The sequence below is a fragment of the Trichosurus vulpecula genome, chromosome 2 (assembly GCF_011100635.1).
Source record: "Trichosurus vulpecula isolate mTriVul1 chromosome 2, mTriVul1.pri, whole genome shotgun sequence".
Taxonomy (NCBI): Eukaryota; Metazoa; Chordata; class Mammalia; order Diprotodontia; family Phalangeridae; genus Trichosurus; species Trichosurus vulpecula.
Window position 1 is genome coordinate 106,774,069 of NC_050574.1, and position 22,082 is coordinate 106,796,150.

Below are 22,082 nucleotides of genomic sequence, written 5' to 3' on the forward strand. Positions count from 1 at the left end.
CTATATGATCCTCTCCTGCCTCAGGACATTAGTTTGTACCATCTTCCAGTTACTTAGTTATCCCATGCAGATGGTTTTTAGATCTTACTGATGTGGCTACTATCTCCACCAGCAGAAGTCACAACTCATCATTACCTTTTCATCCTGTGTGGTGTAGTGGATAGAGCATAGGAGGCTGGAATAGGTGATAGGATGTTGGCTTGGAGTCAGAAAGACTTAGGCTTGAAACTGACCTCAGATATTAGCTCTTGACACTGGTCAAGCAACTTACTCTTTAATGACTCATAAGGATTTGGCCTGATCATCCAAACAGAAAAGATCAAGCATATGAAGAATTTCTGTTGCTCAGGTTATGACAGTCAGTTGGATGGACAATCTGTAGACCATATTTATCAGTCTATACAGGAATAGATAATAAAAAGGGACAATGAATCAGACTCAGAATTGGACAGTAGGTGCTTAATAAATACTTGTTGATTTGATTAAGCGTTTCTTGACACTTGCCCCGGGCACCAAAATTGCTAGTTATGGTTCTTGGGTACTATCTATCTGGTAATACAATATATCTCAAACAGCAAGTCTAGGAAGTGCTGTATCTTTTTAAACTGAATCTGTGTTTTTATTGACATGGGTTTAAGATTATGAAACTCCCTCACTGCAGGTCATTGCTTTCTCTATATCATTTAGTTACTTTGAGTTACTAAAATTGTTATGTAGCACCAGAAGAAGTAAGGCTTTCAGGGTAAAAGACTTTCGTAAACACAGAATTTAAATATTATTTGGCAGCTACGTGGCACAACTGATAGAAGGCTAGGCCTGGAATCAGGAAGACCTGAGTTCAAATGTGGCCTCAGCTACTTGTAGTTTCTTAACCCTAGGCAAGTCACTTAACCTCTCTGCTTCAATTTCCTCTACCTTAAAATGGGGATAATAATAGCAAGTGTTGGGGCAGCTAGGTGGTGCAGTGAGTAGAGCATCAGCTCTGAAGTCAGGAGGACCTGAGTTCAAATCCGGCCTCAGACAGTTGACACATGTACTAGCTGTGTGACCTTGGGCAAGTCACTTAACCCCAATTGCCCTGCCAAAAAAAATGATAGCAAGTGCTTATCCCATAGCTGGCACTTGATAAATGCTCATTCCCTTTTCCTCCAGCAATCTCTTTTATATAGAGCAGTATAAGGTAAGTCTAGTGATTTGCCTAGGATTAGCTTAGACTAAGCCATTACTACCCATGTGATCTTGGGACCTACTGTCCTACTTTGGTCAGTGGGATGCAGGTGGTTTTGAGCTGTCAAAAGCCATGCCAGTGCAATGCAAGCTCTGGTAGGTCTTATCAAGCTAGAAAGGCACTGGAATTTGAGATTGCCACGCAAGAACCAGTCTAGTTAAATTCCCTACCTTGTGACATTGGGTGCTTTAGCTCTCCTGACCATCTTACTGTAAAATGAAGAGTTTTGTATTCTGATTCCCCAAACAGATCTAAGTCCATGATCCAACTCTGATACATCAAGCGATCAGTGATTAATTAGAGTCAATGAATCCATCACTGAGGCAAATCTGGAGGCCTTTATACCTTAGTAGAAGGTCTTCATGAATTGTGGATCACTTGCTGGTCAACCTTCTAATGTTGAACTTTTTTGAGTTAAGCTAGGTTGGGCTTTCATTTAGGACTTCAACACAGAGCTAGATAATGAGAGAGCTTGGAGTCAAGCTCAGATCTCCTGACTTTTGGGACTGTCCTTTTTTCACATGATCTAGAAACAGGCACCAATCACAATGACATGAATTTAGAGCCAGAAGCAACCATGTAGTCCAAGCCCCTTGTTGAGGAAACCAAAGCTCAGAGAAGAGAAAGGACTCACCCAGAGTCAGATGGCAGGGTTATGACTAAAACCCAGGCCCTCTGACTCTAAATACAGTGCTCTTTCCACTACACTGTTCAAGAAGAACCAGAAACAGCCCCCACTTTTCAGAATTCCACCTTGTCAAAGACCCTACCATTCAGTGACTCTCAGACAGGTGATGATGTTGAACACCTGCCCCTGAACTCCACGGTCAAGCCAAGATTTTTGGAAAAGCCCCTCTTTGTCCGTTGTTAATAATGATTTAATACAGACGGTCCTTTTTGATCCTCACAATTTACTTGTAGGTAGGGCAAACAGGGTCATCCATATTTTACAGATAAGAAAACAGAGTCAAAGTCACATTGGATGCCGATGTGAGGTGCTAAGTGGTAGGAAAGTCTAAATACAAGAAAAACTGGTCTGGAGCTTACATTCCAACAAGGAGAAGAAAACAACATTAAAGATGGGAGGGCTGAGGGGGCTGAAGAGCTGAAGCAGTCAAAAGATTGAGTTGAGAAGGATGTACCAAGAAATGAGGATCCAAGCCAGAGACTCACCAATCAGACTGAGCAGGCCCCTTGGCGGAGTCAAAGTGAGTGAGGCTGCTGAGATGTTCAGTGATTTTCGCACTGTAACTTAGAATCTGGAGTTCTGACCAAACCTAGGACTCCTTCCACCACTATCCTCCTTTTCCAGGGAAGCCAGTTGAAGCAACTGCTCGAATGTACTGCAGTCCATTCCAAAGTACCCCCGATGGGAACGAGAGGAGCAGATACATTGTGTTACAGAGAAGCTAGAGTTTTCTTGGCTAGGAATTACTTAGACTAATATGTTTTGGAGATGTAGGCTCTTTAGAGATGATCCAAAGCCTTCGTTTTACTAAGAAAAATAAATCCCAGGGAGCTTAAGAAATGACCTGTTCAGGGTCACAGGGTGATCCCACATTCCTTTCCCCCATCAAGGAAATTCTTCCCCGAATAATTCTCTCAGTACAGTACAAAGAGGTACTAAGTTCGATGATTGAGGTTCTGACCACCTGGAGGTAAGGGCAGCGAATCCCAGAGCCGGAGCTCCCCTGGAGGGAGTTCTCCATGATGCTGCAGAACCCTTTCCGTGTGCTCAGTGTGGGGTGGTGGGGGGCCTCTGCGGTTAACCATGCGCTAATCCGCGGGAGCGGAAAAATAAACCGGTGACTTTTAATGAAACTTCAGGCTCGGGTCCCCCAGGGGAGGCCCCAACTCCTATCACCTTTAGCCCATTGCCTTTAGCCAAGCCTCGCGTCTTTCCTCTACCAGGTGAGGCGGGCACGCCTACCTCGAGTCCCCGGCCTGCTGCGCCAGCTCCCAGCCTGGCTTAGAGTTTCGGCCAGAGGCTTGGGAAGATCTGTCCGAGGAGGAGGTGGCTTCGGGACTGTGGCCGCAGAGCTCGGGCTCCTAGCCAGCCGCACCGAGCAGGTGGAGAGGGGGCGGGGCCATCAGGCCGCTGTCAAGCTTCGCAGCCGAGGATTTGCTGCGCTTGGGCGGTGCGCCTCACGTGGAGTCGGATCAGGCCTGCCTCCTCCACGCCCCGCTCTCCTTGCCTGACTTGGCCGAGGGAGGGGGAACCCAGAGGAGAAAGAGGAGCCCTGAGGGGGGGGAGGGGAAATCGGTTTCTCAGAAAGCCGTGAGGGGAAGGGATGGGGGGTGTGAGGGATTGTTGGATTGCCCCCCACCACACTGAGGTGCAGCTGCTCCCTCTCCACTGAGAAGGGGAGCGCTGGTTCCTGGGACTCGCTGGCCAGCAGGAGCAACACAGGGCTGTCATTGGCAATTTCAGGATCTGCTTCCTGGGTTTGCTTTCGTTTTGCTGGGGGCTTCTCCTTTCTCCTCCCTCCCTTGCGCCGCACCCCCGCTTCCATCCCCATCGGTTTTCCCCCTCGAGGCAAATACACGGAGGCTGCGCGCGTGCTTCGGGGCTCTGGGCGGAGGGCAGCCTCTCTGCAGCTGCAGGTGAATACGCAGAGGAGGGGTAACCGGGAGAGGGGCGAGAGGTGTTTGTTCCAGGTTGGGGACCGAGTATGAGAGGAAACAGGGAGGGGTGGAGAACTGGTGCGATGGATCCTGTTGTTACAACCCACTTCCATCCTTTTTGCGGTTTGTAGCCTGCCCTCCCCCCACCCTCCCCAGGTGCATTCCCCGGGAGCTCGGGGTCGAGGTCACTCCTGGGTGCTGTATAACCGCCCAGTCCCTGATACTAGATTCTTGCCTCGTCCGCGTCATTCAGGTTTCGCCAGAAGAGGATGAGCTCTCTCTTCAGCCAGGGAGCCCGGGTGGCTCTCCAGGGCAGGGCCGGCTGCGCCCTCCTGCTCCGGGCGCCCCCTTTGAGAGGCACCCAGCCGGTCCGGGTCAGCAGCAGCTCCGGGCCCACAGGGTCCCATCCGGTGCCCTTGGCCTTGAAGAAGCGGGGCTACGACGTCACCAGAAACCCGCATCTCAACAAGGTACCGGAGGGAGAGTGGTGGTGGGGGCGGTGGTCTGGACATTAAACTGCAGATGGGGCTGGTTGCCCCTGACTCGTGTCATACCGGCCAGTTATAGCCCTTCTCGGAGAGCCTGAACTTCCCTCTTGCCCCTTTATACGAGAATCCAGCCTCAGTGTCAGTGTTTTCCTGGTGTGTCTTGTCAGTTGTTACCAGGGCATGACTGTAACTTGATTGGCTATGGGTTTGTTTTTTTTTTAAGCCTCATAAATAAAGGCGGGTCAGGTGCCTTGGATATGAGGCAGCATGCTGTGGTGGAAAGATTCGGCATCAGAGCAACCGTACTCCATTGTGACTCTACACCTGATAAGTTGATAGGATGTAGTAGCCTTAGTTATCATCTAGTCTAATCCTTTTATTTTACAGATGGAGAAACTGAGGTCCAGGGATGTGGGGATATGAAGTGATTTGCCCAGGATTACGTGTGTAGTTAAATAGCAAAGCTGAGATTTCAAACCTAGGTTACCGGGTTATTTATGTGACTTCAAAGCAACTTATTTCACTCTATCTTGAAAACAAAGGGGCAGACCTAGAGCTAGATGGTCTTTAGGGCCCCTTTGGTCCTAGATCCTGTGACTGATTGCTAGCCCTGATTTCACCAGTTGGGTCAGAGTTCTGTCTATGACTTTATGTCCTTGGACAGGTCATTTGGATTTCTCTGAGCCCAAGTTTTCTCATCTCTAAGACAGGGAACAATAATACCTGTATTTGTATCACAGTCTCTGTGTGGATCAAATGAGATCCACACGTGGAAAAGCAGTTTGATAATTGTACAATCCTATAGAAATGGAATATAGGACTTTATATTTGAAAGGTGGTAAGGTAAGAGAGTTGGCACAGTGGATAGAGCCCTGGGCCTGGAGTCAAGAAGAATATCTTCCTGAGTTCAAATCTGGCCTCAGACACTTACTAGCTGTGTGACCTTGGGCAAGTCACTTAAACCTGTTTGCCTCAGTTTCATGACCTGTTAAAGGAGCTGGGGAAGGAAATGGCAAACCACTCTAGTATCTGCTAAGAAAACCCCGAAGTGCGGTCATGAAGAGTTGGACACAACTGAACAACAACAGCAGTTTTGGAGCTGGAAGGGATCTTGTTGATCGTCTAGTTCAAAAAGTCCTCACAGAACTTCCAAGTGAGCTCCAAACCAGATAAATGAAAAATGTTTTAAAAAATAAAATAAAAATACATTACCTGTTTCTATTTGAGTTTGTCATCACTGATCTAGTCCAACCCTCTTCATTTTTACAGCTGAGGAAACTGAGGCCCAGAGAAGGTAAGCGACTTGCCCAATGGCCCAAATCAGTTAGGGGACAAGTAGAAAGAAGAACTCTGGTCTTGTGATACCCAGTTAGGGCCTCTGTAGCACTGTGCTCCCACTCTTTTACCTAACCCTGTCTCACTCATACATTTATTCTGGGAAGTCCTGTTAACTACTGGACCTCAAAAGAGTGGATGGTGAGTATTCTAATAGAAAATGATTTTGGCTAATAATCAGGAGACCTGAGTTCCTGTATTAACTTTGTCACTGGTTGTCATATAACCTCGAATTAGTGCTTAACCTGCAAGGCTTCCAGTAAGGCAGTGTAGAGTTATGAAAAGTGCCTTGGGCTTAGCGTAAGAAGACTAGTTTGGATGTTGCCTGACTTGGCTCCATTCTGGAACCAAGGGCTTGCTGCATTCCACGACTTTAATATGTATTTTACTCTTTTCTCCTCTTTTAACAAACCATTATTAGTATATTTAGGGGAAAGTTTTGCCATTGAATAAGCATACTAAATTTTATTTCCTTGTTTGAAGAAGAAAACTTACTAAACAAAACAAAATATCATCTTTTAAAAAACTTCTATTTTTTAAACATTCTTTTTAAATTTTGATTTCCAACTTTTCTCCCTCCCTCAAGTCTTTCTCCCACCAATTGAGAAGATAAGCAATATGATACCTCTTATACATGTGAAGTCATGCAAAACATATTTCTATATTAGCTATGTTACAAAAGTAAAAAAGCAGGAAAAATAAAGAAAGTGAAAAACAACATGCTTCAGTCTGCACTCAGAGTTCATCAGGTCTCTCTCTGAATGGGTACAGTATTTTTCATCATGAGTCCTTTGGAATTGTCTTGGATCATTGTCTTAACCAGAGTACCCAATGTGGCCATATTGTCATGAAAGTATTCCTTCTAATGGAAACTCCTTTTTTAAAACTTCTGGCAAGGTCATTTAACCTTACCACACAACTACTTAAAAGTTCTTGTGACTATTTTGACATTTTTTTGAATGAAGTTTATGTTACCATCCTGCTCAAAGGTTCATAATAATTTCTAAAAGAAAAGGATATTGGAGATTTCTTCAGTAGGGATTATTATCAATTTGATAAGTCACTTTTTTGAACAAGTGCTTAACCTGAGCCAATTTCCTCATCAATAAAATGAGGTTTATGAGACTTGAACAGGGGTGTTAAAAGTATCAAATGAGATCATGTAGGTGAAAGCTCCTTGAAATGTAAAAAAGACCATATAAGTTCTTCCTTGTTTATGTTGTTCTTATCCCTAATTGTACATGTGCTTATAGTGAGCTGCAGTTAATGGACTTTAACTTACCTTTTCCCATCCCTTTCTTCACTTGAAAACATAAAAGGAATCTCTGCATACAGCCAACCTATGATTGAGTGATGTTTAATTAGAGCTTTTGGTCATCTTGCCTGTATTGGACCTGGAGATACATGAGTCATGGACCACTAACTTTACTTTTTTATGAGTGTTAATAAAGGAATGGATCAAAAGACTGTATTTTCCCTGGAATTGTGGTCTCTTTAAAGCCTTCTTAGTCCCTGTGTTTCTCCAGCTGTGGCAAGCCTTTTCCTACCCCGAAAATAGAAATAGGGCTTCACTTGTTAAAACAATGTTTTCATCACATCTTCCTGATAAGTAGCGACTTTGGATTTCCCCACGTTCTCTTGATGATTAAGGAGGAATGGAAAGGGCTGAGAGTGCCAGTGTGGGCATTTGTGTTTGTAGGGGCCACTCAGGGTGGATCTTGAAGGCTATAAAAGCATTGTTGACTGGGCTACCTACTTTTTTCATTAAGACTTTCTTTGAATAGAACTACATGGTCTCAGTAAATGATCCAGTGATGACCTCCTGATCATTTTATTGGAGACAGACCAGGTTAGTCTTAGAAATCAGCCAAGTAATTGATGACCTCTGCGTTAGGATAGGACTGAGGAAACTGGGCCTTCCCTGGCTTCTTTCGGGCCCCAGATACAATCTCACATTCTGCAGAAGCCTTTCCTGGTAATACTGGTACTGAGTACTCCTGGTAACCCTTCCCTCTGAGAGTATCTCCAGTTTATCCTGTCCATATGTTGTTGGTGCAGAGTCATTTGCATTTTGTCTCTCCCGTTAGACTGTGAGCTCCTTGAGGTCAGGGACCATGTTTTTTTTTTCTTTCTTTATATCTTCAGTACTTAGCACGGTGCTTGACATATAGTAGGTGCTTTACAAATGCTTGCTGACCTGACTTGTTCAGCTCTGAGAAAAGGAGGTGAGGCAGCGGTAAATGTGAAACATATATGGAATACATGAGAGGCTCTAAAACATGATATTGATCATCTGGTTTAACACTCTACCTAGGGCAGAAAGAGAGGTATGGAAATTTAAGCCACAATTTATGGAATATAGTTTAATTGGCTTTCTTGCTGTTCCTCCTACATAAAAGTCCACCTCCCATCTCCATGCTTTTGCACAGGCTATCCCTCATACCTGATATACACATCCTCCTTACCGCTGACTAGTTTGTTCGAAGTTAAGCTTAAGTTCTTCCTAGAAGAAGCCTTTTGCTCATTCCACCCCATTCTGTAGGGCCGGTGTGCTATCCACTGTGCCACCTAGCTGCCCCTCCACCATGAAATGGAAATAATAACACCTACTACCCAGAGCTGTTGTGAGGATCAAATGAGTAATATTTATAAGGGCACTAGCACAATGCCTGGCACAGAGAAGGCACTTAATAAAAGCTTATTTTCTTCCTTCCTCCTACCTGCTAGCACCTCCCTTCCCCCAAATTTATAAATATATATGTATACACACACACAGATATGTATGTATTATATACTTATTGATATGTGCATATATCACCTTCCCCATAAAGAATATTTGAAATTTGTCTTTGTATCCACAACATCTAATACAGTATTTGGGATGTAGTAAGTGCTTAATGTTTGCTGGCAGACTGAATTTCTAGTGAGTAAGAAAATATTGTTAAAGAGGGAATGGATGATTTGGGGATGTTGTAGATTAGAAAGATCATAGTACAATTAGGAACTTTATGAGTTATGGAAGGAAAAACTCGGTACTGTTTGAAACAATTTTGTCAGAAATAAATGTATTAACCTTCCCCTTTCCCTAACTCCTTACTACTGTCAAGGGCACCACCCAGCCACCCAGGTTCTTGACTCATCCTTCTCTCTCACCTTCCATATCTAATCAGTTGCCAAGTTCTGTGGTTGTACCTTTGTGACATCAACATTCTATGCCCCCTTCTTTCATCTGTCACTGCTACCACTCTGGTGCAGGAAAGCCCTCATCACCCCATGCCTAGGCTATAGCAGTAGTTTGCTGGTTGGTCTGCCTGCCACATGTCTCTTCTCATTGCAGTCCATTCTCTATTCAGCTGTCAATGTGATCTTCCTAAAGTATAAATATGACCATTTCACCCCCACTTCCACCCCATCATCACTCAGCAAACTCTAGTGGCTCTCAGTTACTTTCAGGACCAAGTATAAAATCCTTTGTTTGTCATTCAAAGCCCTTCATAATCTGCCTCTACCTTTCCAGTTTTTTTACACCTTACCTTCACATGCTCTTTGACTCATCCCATAGCCTTGATGTTCCTCACACAAGATATTCCATCTCTCCAGACTCCAAGCATTTTCACTGATTTTCTTCAAGTCCCAGCCAGAATCTGGCCTTTTACAAGAAACCTTTCTTGATCCTCCTTAAAGCTAGTGTTTTTCCTCTGAGGTTACCTCCGATTTATCCTGTATGTAGTTTGTCTTTATGTATCTGTTCACATATTGTTTCCCCCATTAGACTCTAAACTTCTTAAGAGGAGGGAATACTTTTTTTAACTTTTTTTTTTGTATCCCCAGCACTTGGCACAGTACCTGACAGATAGTAGTCTCTTAATAAATTTGTTAACTGACTGAATTAAATTCTTTTTTTTTCAGTGTAAACAAGGTAGAAACCTATTTAATCAACTTTGAGGACAGAGTTGAAACCTCTGCACAAAAAAAAAAAAACCACCAATACTTGTCTTTGGGGGAATGATGCAATGTAAATAAAAACCAAGCTGGTAGGGGAGGAGGAAAAACTTTTCAATTCGTTCGTGGAGGAGGAGGAATGTTTCCAGGTCCTTCCAAGGGAAGAGAAGACTGAAACAGGAGTTGGGGGATGTACTCATGGGTTTGGGGGGTGTATACCTGGGGCTTGGGGGTGAACCCCTGGAACTTGAGGATGAACTCCTGGAGCCTGAGGATGAACCCCCAAAGCTTGGGGGTGAACCCCAGGTGCTTGAGGGTGTACCCCAGGAGCCTGTGGGGGAACTCCAGGTGCTTGGGGGTATACTCCTGGAGCCTGGGGATGAACCCCAGGTGCTGGGGGATGTACCCTTGGAGCTGGGGGATGCACCCCAGGTGCTGGAGGGTGAACTCCTGGAGCCTGGGGATGAACCCCAGGAGTGGGGGGGGGGGGAAGGATGAACTCCAGGTGCAGGAGGGGGTTATCTGAGGAGGCCCAGGAGGGCCTGGGGGTGCAGGCCCACTGGGAGGCATGGGTGGCAGAGGCATGCCACCTGGAGGTGGTGGCAGCAAGGACTCTGGCAGAGGTGGTCAAGGTGGCAAACCATTCATCAGTGGGGGTGGGGGCTGCTTCACTCCAGGAGGCCCAGCTGGGAGGCCTGGAGGAACAGGAGGCTTCTCCATCTTAAAATAGAACTGGAGAAAAAAACTGCTTGGTGTCTGTGTTCCAGTGTGTCCAAAACTTCCCCTTGGCTTTGTCAGTCTCTCTGCTTGGCACCTTGAAAGCAATGGTTTCATAGGGCTCAGCTGCCATCAAAAGATACTGCCAGCATCTGTCTGGGGGTTCAATCCTCTGCTCGTAGGCATTTATGAACCGGTGGCATGGCATGATGCTCTCAGTGATCTCAGGATAGTCAGTCTGGAAGAGCTGGCCTCTGCTGGTGCATCTCTGTGTCCTGTTTGATCACTTTGTAGCCTGGACAGCCAGTTTTCACAAACTTCTTCACTTCCACTTTTACTTTCTCTGGGGCTGGCTGGCCTGGAGCCTCCTTGGCTTCCTTTGCTGTTCTCTGAGCCAAATTTGTTTGATGCTTTTTTCCTTGATTATGCGCTAAGTAGCTTCCCTCATTGTTGTGAAGTGTTAGGCAGAGTTTGCATTCATAGGAACCCAAATGGTTCTTCATAAAGTATGGATCCTTGTTGATATCGATTGTTTCAAGAGCCAGTTGTCTGATCAGGCCTTTCGTTTTAGAAACTGATTAGGCCTTCCATAGAAAAGTAAGCCTTCTCATTCAAATCGGACCAAGGACTTCAGCCTAAGGTACTGACCTTATACTGTTGTTTTATATTGCTACCTGAAAGAGGGAAAGAGGAGAGGGGACAGGATTGGAGGGGTTTAGTATTCCTCTACACAGTGAAATCTGTAAATATATGGACCTGAGAGACATCATTTAATCCCCAAGTATCCAAAATGTGTCCCATGCAACTCTGACATTTGACTTGCCCCTCCCTCTCTCCCTCCCTCCCTCCTTCCTTCTTTTTCCTTCTCTTTCTTTCCCTCCCTTTCCTTCCTTCCTCCCATCCTCTTCCTTCCTTCCTTCCTTCCTCTAGCACATATAACCACTAGGTCTATAGGGCCAAGCTTCCTGAAATTTCTAAATTTAACTCTAAAATTCTTCCTGAAATTTCTTTAGTTTGACGTTCCCTGATGGTAAGCATAGATTATTTTTCATGGAACTGCTGAAATCAGAGCTGAGAGACACTGTTACTGACGTAAAGTGGGAATTAAAACTGAGGTACCCCCATAGTTCTCATGAAAATTAAGCTTCTAAAATGCCATTTTTCTCATTGAAGTGATCCAGATCGATTAGTGACTAATACTAGGCCTATATCTATTCACTATTGTACCAATGAAGTTGATTAAATTGGGTATAGCTTTAAAAAAACAAACCACTTTTGTTATTGCTAAAAATCACATTTTAAATAGCTTATAGTTTATTATTATTATTAGAAATAAAACGATCATTTAGCCTGTGTAGATACAGATTTCTGATTATGAGGCCCACTGTTAAAAAAAAAACAAACCTAAAACTTAGATACCTTTGATTTAGGCTAACCCTTTCAGTTTTCAGATAAAGAAACAGCTCCTCGCCCCCCCCCCCCCGCCCCTCCAGAATAGGAAGCAGTTTTTCCAAGACCAGTCAACTATGCAAAATTACCAAAGTGACCCTGGTCTCCTGATTCCCAGTCCACTGATTTCCAGTGCAAAATACTCTCTGAGTTATGATAATCCTTTTAATTTCTGTTTTGGATAGCTCCCTTTCTTATGAAGGCAAGGAATTATAGAACTGGATGAAGCCCTTGATGGCTGAATACTGTTTTTTCCCCTTTCTTCTTTTGTCTTAGTATCTCTAGCACCCAACATAATGCTTCACAAATAATAATTGACATGATAAATATTTGTTAAATTGCTGAATTGAAGTAAATTATCTTTTCAGGTTTTCACCAAAGCTCTGCTCCTTAAAAACCTGCAAACCAATATTAAATGTATTTTGTGGAGAGGAGAAGTATGGCTCCTCGGATTCTGCTGGAATGGGCATATGACTTCCCCAGGCAAACACTTTTCTGTTTTCTTCTTTTTGTCTTATTTTCCTTTCCTTCTCTCCTCTTCCCTTCTCTTCTCTTCTTTACTCCTTTCTTTTTTGGGGAGTGGGGTGGGGTTAGGGCACATCAATTTAGCAGTTGAATGAACATGTAAAGACTTGCTTGGTAGCCAGACATCCCATATTGGCTGAACATTTGAAGTTACACTGGAATTTACCTTATTCCTCCTAAAATAAATTGTAATTTATTACACTGCCATGCATCACTTCTATTTGATTTGCTTGAAAGAGTTGATGTTTATAGTTACTAGAATTTATATATTATCTCTCTTCCCAAATTTACCTCTGGATGGCACATGGTAAATATTTGGCATTGATTTCTTGATCTATATTATCTGTACTGAGAGGGAGCATGTCCTGGTGGTTGGAGAACCTGCCTGAGAATCAAGAAAACTTGGATTCAAGTCTTGCCTCTGATTCATTCCGGCTGAGTAACTCTGACAAATCACTTGACCCCTTAGTACTCTAGGCAACTCTTAACACTAGAAATTTCAAAGCAGGGAGTGATCTGCATTGGTAAAGGGAATTTTCTCATCAGCAATTCCTTGCACTAGTGAAATCATAGTTCCAGTAAAGAAAAAAATCCCCTCTTTTCCCCATGAGTTAAGGAAGCAGATATCACCCTTATTTCACAATGGGAATAACTGAGATAGGAAAACCTTCAGTGACTTATCATGGCCAATGTTCCTCTGATTTATTTTCACTATTTTATCCACCAAGGTTCTATCTATACTGATGTCTTGTTATGGTGTGGAGATGACTGTGGGTTCTCAAAGGCTATAGAGCATAAACTCTGGCAGGTCCTGCTAAATTGGCTAATATCAACATAAACTTTGGGTCTCTGTATTCAAAGCCTTTCATGGTTTGGCTCCTTTATTTCCAGCCTCATCTCAAAATATTCCACTTCTCAAACTTAAGGTAGAGAGAAACTGTACAATTCTCCACAAAGCCTTCCTTGATCTGACCTTTTGGAAGGGAACTTTCCCATCTGTCTTCATGTAACACCAGTTGTCTGTAATATTGTATATTATAGCTATCTGTGTTAGAATCTTATCTCCTTACTAGATCCTAAGCTTTTCAAAGTCAGAGGCTGTGTCTTGTCTAAGCTTTGTATCTTTCCCAGTACCTAGCATGGTCCTCTGCACACAGAAGGCCATTTATAAATATCTGTGGGATGAAGGGAAAGCACAGATTTGGGGGGAAGTATTGAATATTTCACAGTTAAGCCCTAGTTCTATCTGCTTGGTTGTGTACAAAGATTTTTTTAGAACTTGGAGATCATGTACCCACTGCACTGGATCCCAGGTCTTCCTGTTGTATGTGAAAGCTCTTTTGTGGAAGTAGTCTGTTCCTTCCTGCACAGAGTGTGCTGTCCTTCAGAATGCTCCATCCTGTGTCACCAGCACGCACATGACCTATCATGAAATGGTGCTGCCCCACACCCATTGTACTCCAGCACTTCTGCCTCTGTTTTGTTTGTCTCTGGAGTCTGGTGTTCAGAAAAAGGATGAATGGAGAGGATGCCCAGTCTGATGACTATTTACGGATCAGTGCATTTCATTCATGGCTCCCTGAATTCCTCTGGGACTCTTAGAAATGCACATGGCTTCCCCAGGAGACAGCCTTTTTGCATGGAGCTCATTAGTTTAGCTGAGTGAACATGTAAAGACTTGGTGGCCAGCCGTTCTATGCTGGCTGAACATCTGAGGCTACACAGGAATCCTTATTCCTTCTAAGAGCAATTGTTATTTATTGCATTCTATAACATTTGGGATTCATCTCTGTATAAAGCATGCTTTAAAAAAATTTTTTTTGTTCAGTGCCAGTTTGGAACTCAGTCATGTTATCCTGTCTCCTTTTGGGGCATCTGTCATCACCAACTTGGCTCTCAGATCACTCTGGAGATGATCAATGATTTGAAGCCAACAAACTGAGAAGTTCATCAGAGCTTGTCAGCCCCGAAGGCAGATAACTTAATATGCTTTCCTAAAGTCTATGATGTGATGGTAGGATTGGGCCTCCCTGATTGAAAGAGAAGGGACAAATTATTAAATAAATTCTTGTCCTGTAATCATCGAATTTGCATTTGTCTCAGCCTCTTTATGCAGTCGCTCAGGAAATGTAGTTGAGATATTTTAAGGACAAATTGGTATAGACAAATCAGATTTAATCCTTCCTGGCTGATTATTACTGTAGTCTCCAGATACAGAAAAGCTTGTGTATGTGGCTATGCCATTAGTCTGAGTAAAACTCAGAAGGGACTACTACTCAGAAGTACTAAAAAGACAGAAGTCAGAGAAAGCTTGTATTCTATATCAGGTCAATTGATTTTCACCACTTCCCTTATAGGTTATGAGGGAGGAACATAGGCATATTGGGGACAAATATTATCCCCATTTTACAGATGAAGAAATTGAGGTTCAATGGGATCAATCAACTCATTTGTTAATTCCACAATTGTTTCTTAAGCACTCTATTCAAAACACTTTCCTAGATGCTGAGAGACATACAGAGATAATAAAGAAACAGTCCTCCTTATAAAGCTTAAGAATCATAGAATGGTGAAGGCAAAGATGACTTTAGCAGTGCTTTTGTTTTGTGTTTCTACTTTATAAAGAATGAAACTGGAGTCCAGAGAAATGCCTTGCCAGAGTACATATGTTCATGACAGAACAGGGGTAGAGCTAAGTACTTTGGAGTTACACAATTCAGTGCTCTTTGGTTTGTGGTTAAATAGGTAAGGGTCCCATCCCTTCTCTGAGAAAGGAAAGAGGATACAAGAAGGTTAGAATCACTAACATTTGCTGTTGCCTTTATCCTTATAGTGGCATCAGAGACAATGGGGAGAAAAAGAAAGTGGAAAAAATATTCTTTTATTAAAGCCCTTTTCTGATGCTTCATTTTAGTGTGGAAGTGGCCCTGGCTTCTCAAACACTGTGCCAGGATAATGCAAATTCTTAATAGCCTAGAAAAGCTTTGTATATAAGCCAGCCTCATATTGTCTGGGGACCAGCATAAAACAATTTGGAGATGCTTTTTGGCAGAAATGATTCCCTGCCCCTGCCCCCAGAAGCAACAACTCAGAAAGACTATCCACTAAGATGTAGAGGGGTTTAAATCTGTTTTGGTGAAATGAGTAACCCATGCCAGTGGAGTCACAAATCCTTGAAATATGGAAATAATCAATGAAGTGTTTTTAAATGGCTTAATCATCCACAGTAGAAAAACAAAGTGGATGAAAAACATTTCCCAGATTTTGTTATACAGCTGAATGTGCAGCCCATCAACTTAGTCCATCTATATCTAACTATTAATAGATACACATATCCCTGGATAAGTAGACAAATTGAGGTCTCAGAATTGGCTAGTAGAAGAGGAGTCTGGATTGTATTTGGGAGATCACATAGAGATTTTGAAGCTCCCTAGATGAACATTGTCACAAAGACGGATATCTAAAGTATCAGTGTTCTCCCTGTGGTATTATATGTCTATGAATCATGAAGTACTATAGTCTTGTAAGAATCAAGAGGGCAATGGAAAGAAACATGGTGGGAGTAAGCAGTCAAAAGCACATTACCATGTGTAAATGACAATGAAAAGTGTCCTAAAATATGTCATTAAGGACATGCATGACCACAAAAGGAGGAAGGACAGGTTGTCAGCCTGAGTGCTGCACTGTTGTTAATGAAATATTAAAAGAAGTGGAGGATTGTCTTTACAGCATTGGATGAATCCTCTATGAAAGATTTACCAAAAGACTTAGGTAAAAAAATACTGATCAGGAATAGAAGACATGGAAAAATTTTGATTTGCTCTGGTTGAGATAGGAGCCATATTGATTAGATTAAATATCAACCTACATTTTTAAATTAATCAAACCTTGAATGTGTATAAATTTCTCTAGTTTAGAGTGGGCTGTGTGTGCTAGGTTGCCTCTCCTGGTCCTCTTAGATACTGCATTGTCTCCATCTCTGTATAGTTGAGTCATTTTTATTACTGCATTTTCTCATGCTTTTTATGAATACAGTGATGCTTCCACTTGCTGTGTCCAAATCCGTGTAAAAACAAGCTGCTGTAATAAGAATCTACTGAATGTTCTAAAAGCTAGCATGTGTAGAAGGTAGAGCTAGATGTCAGAACTGCTGCTGAGATCTTTGTCACTGGAGTATGTCACCTGTCAACTGGAACATGGAGACATCTATAGATGGGGTTTCTCAAGTCCCTCTCCGGTCTCGACTTCTCTAGTGCCCTCGTTTTCCATTTTTTTAATGTTCTTTGCAGCCCATGTAAGCTCTGGGATTTTATGGCTTTATGTGGGATAGAATTTTTGTCATTTCTCCCAAAGATGATTCCTTTGTGTGTGTGTGTGTGTGCCTTCTTCATAAATGCCAATTTTAAAAAGAGTAAAAAAGGCCTTTTGAGTTTTATGCCCATAACGAAAGGACCATTAATGTGCAGTACTTTTGTCTTCAGAGAAACAGGATTACAGTCAGCTTCAAAAACCTTGACTTTGATGTTTCTGAAAGCACATCGGGAAATCCTTTGGGGTGGTGTCTGTCTCCCTTGCATCCCAGAGCACAAAAGATGCTCTATTATTCTGTGATGAAAATCTGACGGATATCCTACTACCGGGGGAACCAAGGTCAATTTTTAAAAGCATGCATTCATACTGTACCCAAATGGTTGCTTGGCAGCCTAGCTAAAATACCATCCTGACCAAATGAAAACAGTTAGGAATCAAATATACCCCCTAGTTTGAGAAGGAGGAGATAGTTGGCCAAAAGTTTATAAGTTTTTGAAAATGAAAGTGATGATGTATGTTTTTATGCCTGTCACTCAAGCTGATTTTCTTATTTCAGTGATCCACTGTATTAACCTTATTTCATAATAATGTACTATTCTTTCTAGTCTTCCCATCTCTGAGTATTTCCAAGTGTGGGAATACTCACATAGGGACTACAGGCCTCATCTCTCCTCTTTATAGTCTTTGTCTGTCTGTCCTTCTCAGCTTTTAGCTACTCTTATGCCTTTATTTATCACCCCTCTTTGGATGAATTAGAAACTTATTCTCTCAGTGCTGCATTTCCAGCTCTGATGGTTATCACCTTCCAGAGATTCTACCAGGGATCTCAAACTCATCATGTATAAAATCATTTCTTTGCCCACACCTTCCATGTTTCTCCTGATGCTACTGCAATTCTTCTAGTCACTCAGGCTCTATCCCTTGATGAGTCTTCTCTTCCTCCCGCCCCATATGCAGACAAGGTGTCTCAATTAGCCTCATGCATCCTTTTCCTTTTTAATTTTCATAGTGCAATCCTAGTTCAGGATTTTATCATCTCTTCCCTACTCTATAGTTATATCCTCCAAATTGATATTCCTGCTTCTAGTCATCCCCCTTCCTAATTTATCTTGTGCATTGCCACTTATGTTCCTACTGCTCAACTCAGAGTGCTTTAGTGGTTTGCCTAGTAAACCATTTCCTAGCAAATAGTACAAATTCTGCAACTGATAGAGCTTGTTCCCAAACCATCTTTTCAACTTTATCTTATACTGATCTCCAGTGGCCAGCCACTCAGAACTACTTGTCTATCACTGAACTTATTTTGAATTTTCCCTCCTTTTCTTATACCAATTACCTGTCAGACTTCTGCCCTACCATGTCCGTATTCACTTATAGCTAGGTTCTTTTTGTGAATAGTGAATCTTGTAAAGTGGTACCTTTATTTGATTTTAATAGCGTATTTCTATTGGGTTGGAACCAATATATTACATAATTGTAACTTTGAGTAGTGCAAATTCAAGTACCAGTGACTTCATGGATTCACTGTTTGAAGTAATAGGGACCAAACTGTATTGAATTCCTTTACATCTTTCAAATCTCAATTCTTTTATGTTGCCTTTTCTGATCACCTTATTCGAAAGTGTTACCTACATCCTTTGCATCCTTATAGTACTTAATGTCTACAATTTACATGGCACTTGACCAAAGTGACTCAGTAACCTGTTGAAGTTCCATGCTATCTAGGCAAATGTTTTACCCATTAATGTTTGAGAGGCAGCATGGCATAGTGAGTGGAGAGGTGGCTGAAGAGTAAAGAAGAGCTTGGCTCACATCTGGCCTCTGACATGTCCTGGTTGTGTGATTCTGGGTAAGTCACTTCTCAGTGCTTCAGGCAAATCTCCAAGACCATAAGTTAAAGACAAGTGCCATTATTCATCGGCAGGGGGTGTTCTCTCATGGGGAGTTCCATATGAACTTTACAATGAAGTCCCAGGTCCATTTTATACATGCACAAATGTAGATGTATATGTGTAAAATAAAGTCTTGTCTTTGTGTACACATTATTGCCACACCGACCCTATTATGTTGTGAGCTTCTTGAAGTCAGGAGCCATATGCACATCTTTGTATTCTTATCCACCGACTATTAGATGTCTTGCATATAATAGATGTCCAGAGATAGTTGTTGAGTGAGTGAATGGAAGAATCCTAAAATTAGGCAAATGGGGCAAAGGCACAAGTAACAATCAGTTTATTGGGTCAGCAGTGCCAGGATTTTCCCTAATTCTATATATAGATTCAAAGAATCTCAGGAGTTTAAAGGAATCGTGGAAGTCATCAGGGGTAGGGAACCTGCAGCCTCAAGGCCACATGTGGCCCTCTAGGTCCTCAAGTGTGGTCCTTTGACTGAATCCAATCTTGACAGAAAAAATCCTTTGGGATTTGTGGTCTGGAGGCTGCAGGTTCCCTACCCCTGAATTCCACTCTAACCCTTGGGAACACAAATGCTTCATCTCTACATGATTCCTGACAAGGTTTTATCTTACCTCAGTTCGAACATTTCCATTGCTAAGGTAATTACTTCTTTACAAAGCAGAAATTACTGTAAAGAAGATTCTAAATGCAACAACCCAATTTGCCCTTTCTTTGACAGGAAAGGAAAAATTTTGAACCGGCAAGGTACATTATTTTAATTTTATGATGTGGGTTTTGAGAGCTAATAATAACTCTCAAGGAGTGAGTGATCTTTCTAACCGTATATACCATATCCCAGCTAACACAAAACAGATTGGCTGAATCTGGAAAGACGTTAAAAAAATCCATGGCTCTCCATGTTCCACTAATTGCTCTTCATCCATAAACCAGAACTTTCAAGACCAAATTATTTCTTCTTATACCTGAAGCTGCTACCTAGGTTCATGCTGAAAATACCTCCATTTCAAAACCACTGTACAGTCAGTGAGTCACAGAAGAGTAAAGTTTAAGGGGAGCCATGCACGTGCATTCATTTTGGCCTACAGGGTGTATAAGACTGATTGTAATGCACTATAAAGCAATATATTTTAATTGAGTGTCTTCTATGGGCATTCCACTGTGCTAGGTGCTGATGGGGATACAAAAGTATAAAACTCAGTACAGTTCAGGTACGGTCCTTGCCACCAAGGGACGTCTAGTCTCATCAGGTAGGAGTAAGAGTTGAAAAGAAAAGAAATCCAGCCAGAAAAAGAAAAGAAGATATTCCATAAAAGTACCACTGCAAGTCACTCCAAAGGCAGGGGGAGAGGTGTGGTGGGCATGAGCAGAGCTGTAACCTATTAGTCACCAAGGATTGTTCAGGAGCTTGAGGCTTCGTCAAAAAATACGTACTTTTGGAAAAGGTGGACCAATCATTAGGTGTTGGATGACTAAAGACTAGATGGACCTCCACTGGTATGCGAAATGAAGTCCTTTCTGCTGGGTGAACTAATAATGATGATGATGATGATAATAGCTAGCATCGATCTAGTGCTTTAAGATTTGCAAAGCACTTAACATTTTTTCATTTCATTTGAGCCTCACAGTGGTGGCCTGCTATGACCTGTGGGATCCAATATGAAATCCTCTGACAAAGCTCTTCACAACCTGGGCCACTCCTGCCTTTCTGTACTTCTTACCCTTTACCCCTCCCCCCACCTCTGCAGTACAGAGTAGTGCAGCTTTCAGCTTATACTTACTGCTTCTATTTTTTTACCTCTGCGGAAGGCAAAATGAGAAATTAATAATGATAATACAGGAGAGATGACTGGCATATGTAAAAATACACAAAATAAAAGGTTTAAAAGCAGATCTGCCTGCCTCTTCCCTTCCTTTTCCCCCTCCAATTCATCCTTCATACTGCTGCCAGAATAGTCTTTTTTATAAATAACAGTGGTTGTGTTACTGTGCAGTTCAGGAGTCTCCAGTGGCCTCCCAATTGCCCAAGACCCCAAAGAACAAACTCTGTTCTCATGTCTCCATGCCTTTGCTCATGCTGTTCATTTTGTTAGAACTGTGTTCCTCTTCCTGTGCTTCTGTCAAAGTTTTATAATCCTTTAAAGCCTGATTCATTGCTATCCGGTCCTCCATCTAAAGGTCTTCTAGTAAAGACCTTATATGGAACCTTGTCATGCCTTCCTTGAATGCATATGTTGTGCAACATTGTGTATTCTCAATAGCTATTGGTGTCTGTACTAGGCTGTAAAGCCCACCCCGGTTGTATCTTATCTAAACTTTGTATCTCTCCAGAGCCTGCACATAGTGCTCTGCATACTGTAGACACTAATAAATGTTTCTTGTTTTCTATTGTTTTGTTTACACATTAATCTGAATTTCACAGTTGAAACATTCAGTAACCAGGCATCAATTGTACAGTCACCACTTCCAGGCTCCAAAACCATCATACTAAGTACTAGAGGGATTGCAGTCTGCACCAGAGTCACAAGGAGAACACAAAAGATCCTCAGATGGAGAGGTATGCTCCCCAAAAGAGTGCTTCTTATCCAAGGAAGGGAGTGGTGATGCCAGGGAACAGAGTCTCAGCGCAAGAGGTACTCCCTTTGGGTAGTGAGGTTTTCCAGAGACTTCTGTCTGCATATGATACTGTGTTTATTATATCAAACCCTAGAATATTATAGGGCCTCCTCAATGAACTTCAAAAGAGAATGACCTAACAATTCACAGGGGAAAACCAAATGGATGAAGAATGCCTATTGTCCAATCTATGGTACACAGCTGGGTGGACAGTCCGTTGAGCTGATCTATCTATACCTCTGTCGTGAATGGGCACTTCAGATGAACAGTGAGCTGGGTCCAGAACTGACTAGGAAGAAGAGAGGGTTGGATGCATTTGGGAAGTTGCACAGGACTACACACACACACACACACACACACACACACACACACACACACGGCAGGCTATGTGTAGTAGATACAGTGCTTGCCTTGAAGTCAGAAAGACCTGGGTTCAAGTTCTGCTACACAAAGTGGCTGTGGTGATCCTGAACCTAATTTCTCAGTGCCCTAGGCAGTTCCCCCCAAATTATAAGTTTCTGATAAGGAAATAATTTTTAAGTGCCTGCTATGTTCCAGGCAGAGTACTGAGTGCTTTACAAATATCTTATTTGATTTTCACAACAGCTCAGTGAGGTGAGTACTATTATTTCCCCCCATTTTATAATTGAGGAAACTGAGGCTAACAGTGGTTAAGTGACTGGCTTGGAGTCACACAGCTAGTAAGTGTCTGAGGCTGAATATGAACTCAGGTCTGCCTGACTCCAGGCCCAACATTATTGCATGATCTAGCTACCTCGAAGGAGCCTACCTGAATTGGTAGAGAGAATTTCTTTATCTAGGAATTCACTATCTCAATGAAATGACAGGTTTAGTCCCTTTCCCTGTATTGTTATTGGTGTATTCTCTTTTAGTACAGTAGATACTTCCCAAACTCCTCCCATCCATGCCAAT

General features: G+C 42.4%; 1 protein-coding gene across 2 annotated transcripts in view; it reads left to right on the plus strand.

Annotated features, from left to right (window-relative positions):
* Positions 1 to 3,421: 3,421 nt before the first annotated feature.
* The window catches only part of ME3 (malic enzyme 3), a 316,892-nt gene continuing 298,231 nt past the window's right edge, over positions 3,422 to 22,082 (plus strand). Inside the window, exons 1-2 of one of the 2 annotated variants that reach the window (XM_036747311.1) lie at positions 3,422 to 3,832; positions 4,107 to 4,323. In XM_036747311.1, the coding sequence (XP_036603206.1) occupies positions 4,123 to 4,323 (201 nt within the window). In that variant the 5' untranslated portion in view covers positions 3,422 to 3,832; positions 4,107 to 4,122. The remainder of the gene's footprint in view (positions 3,833 to 4,106; positions 4,324 to 22,082) is intronic. The other variant, XM_036747312.1, reaches the window with a different exon arrangement.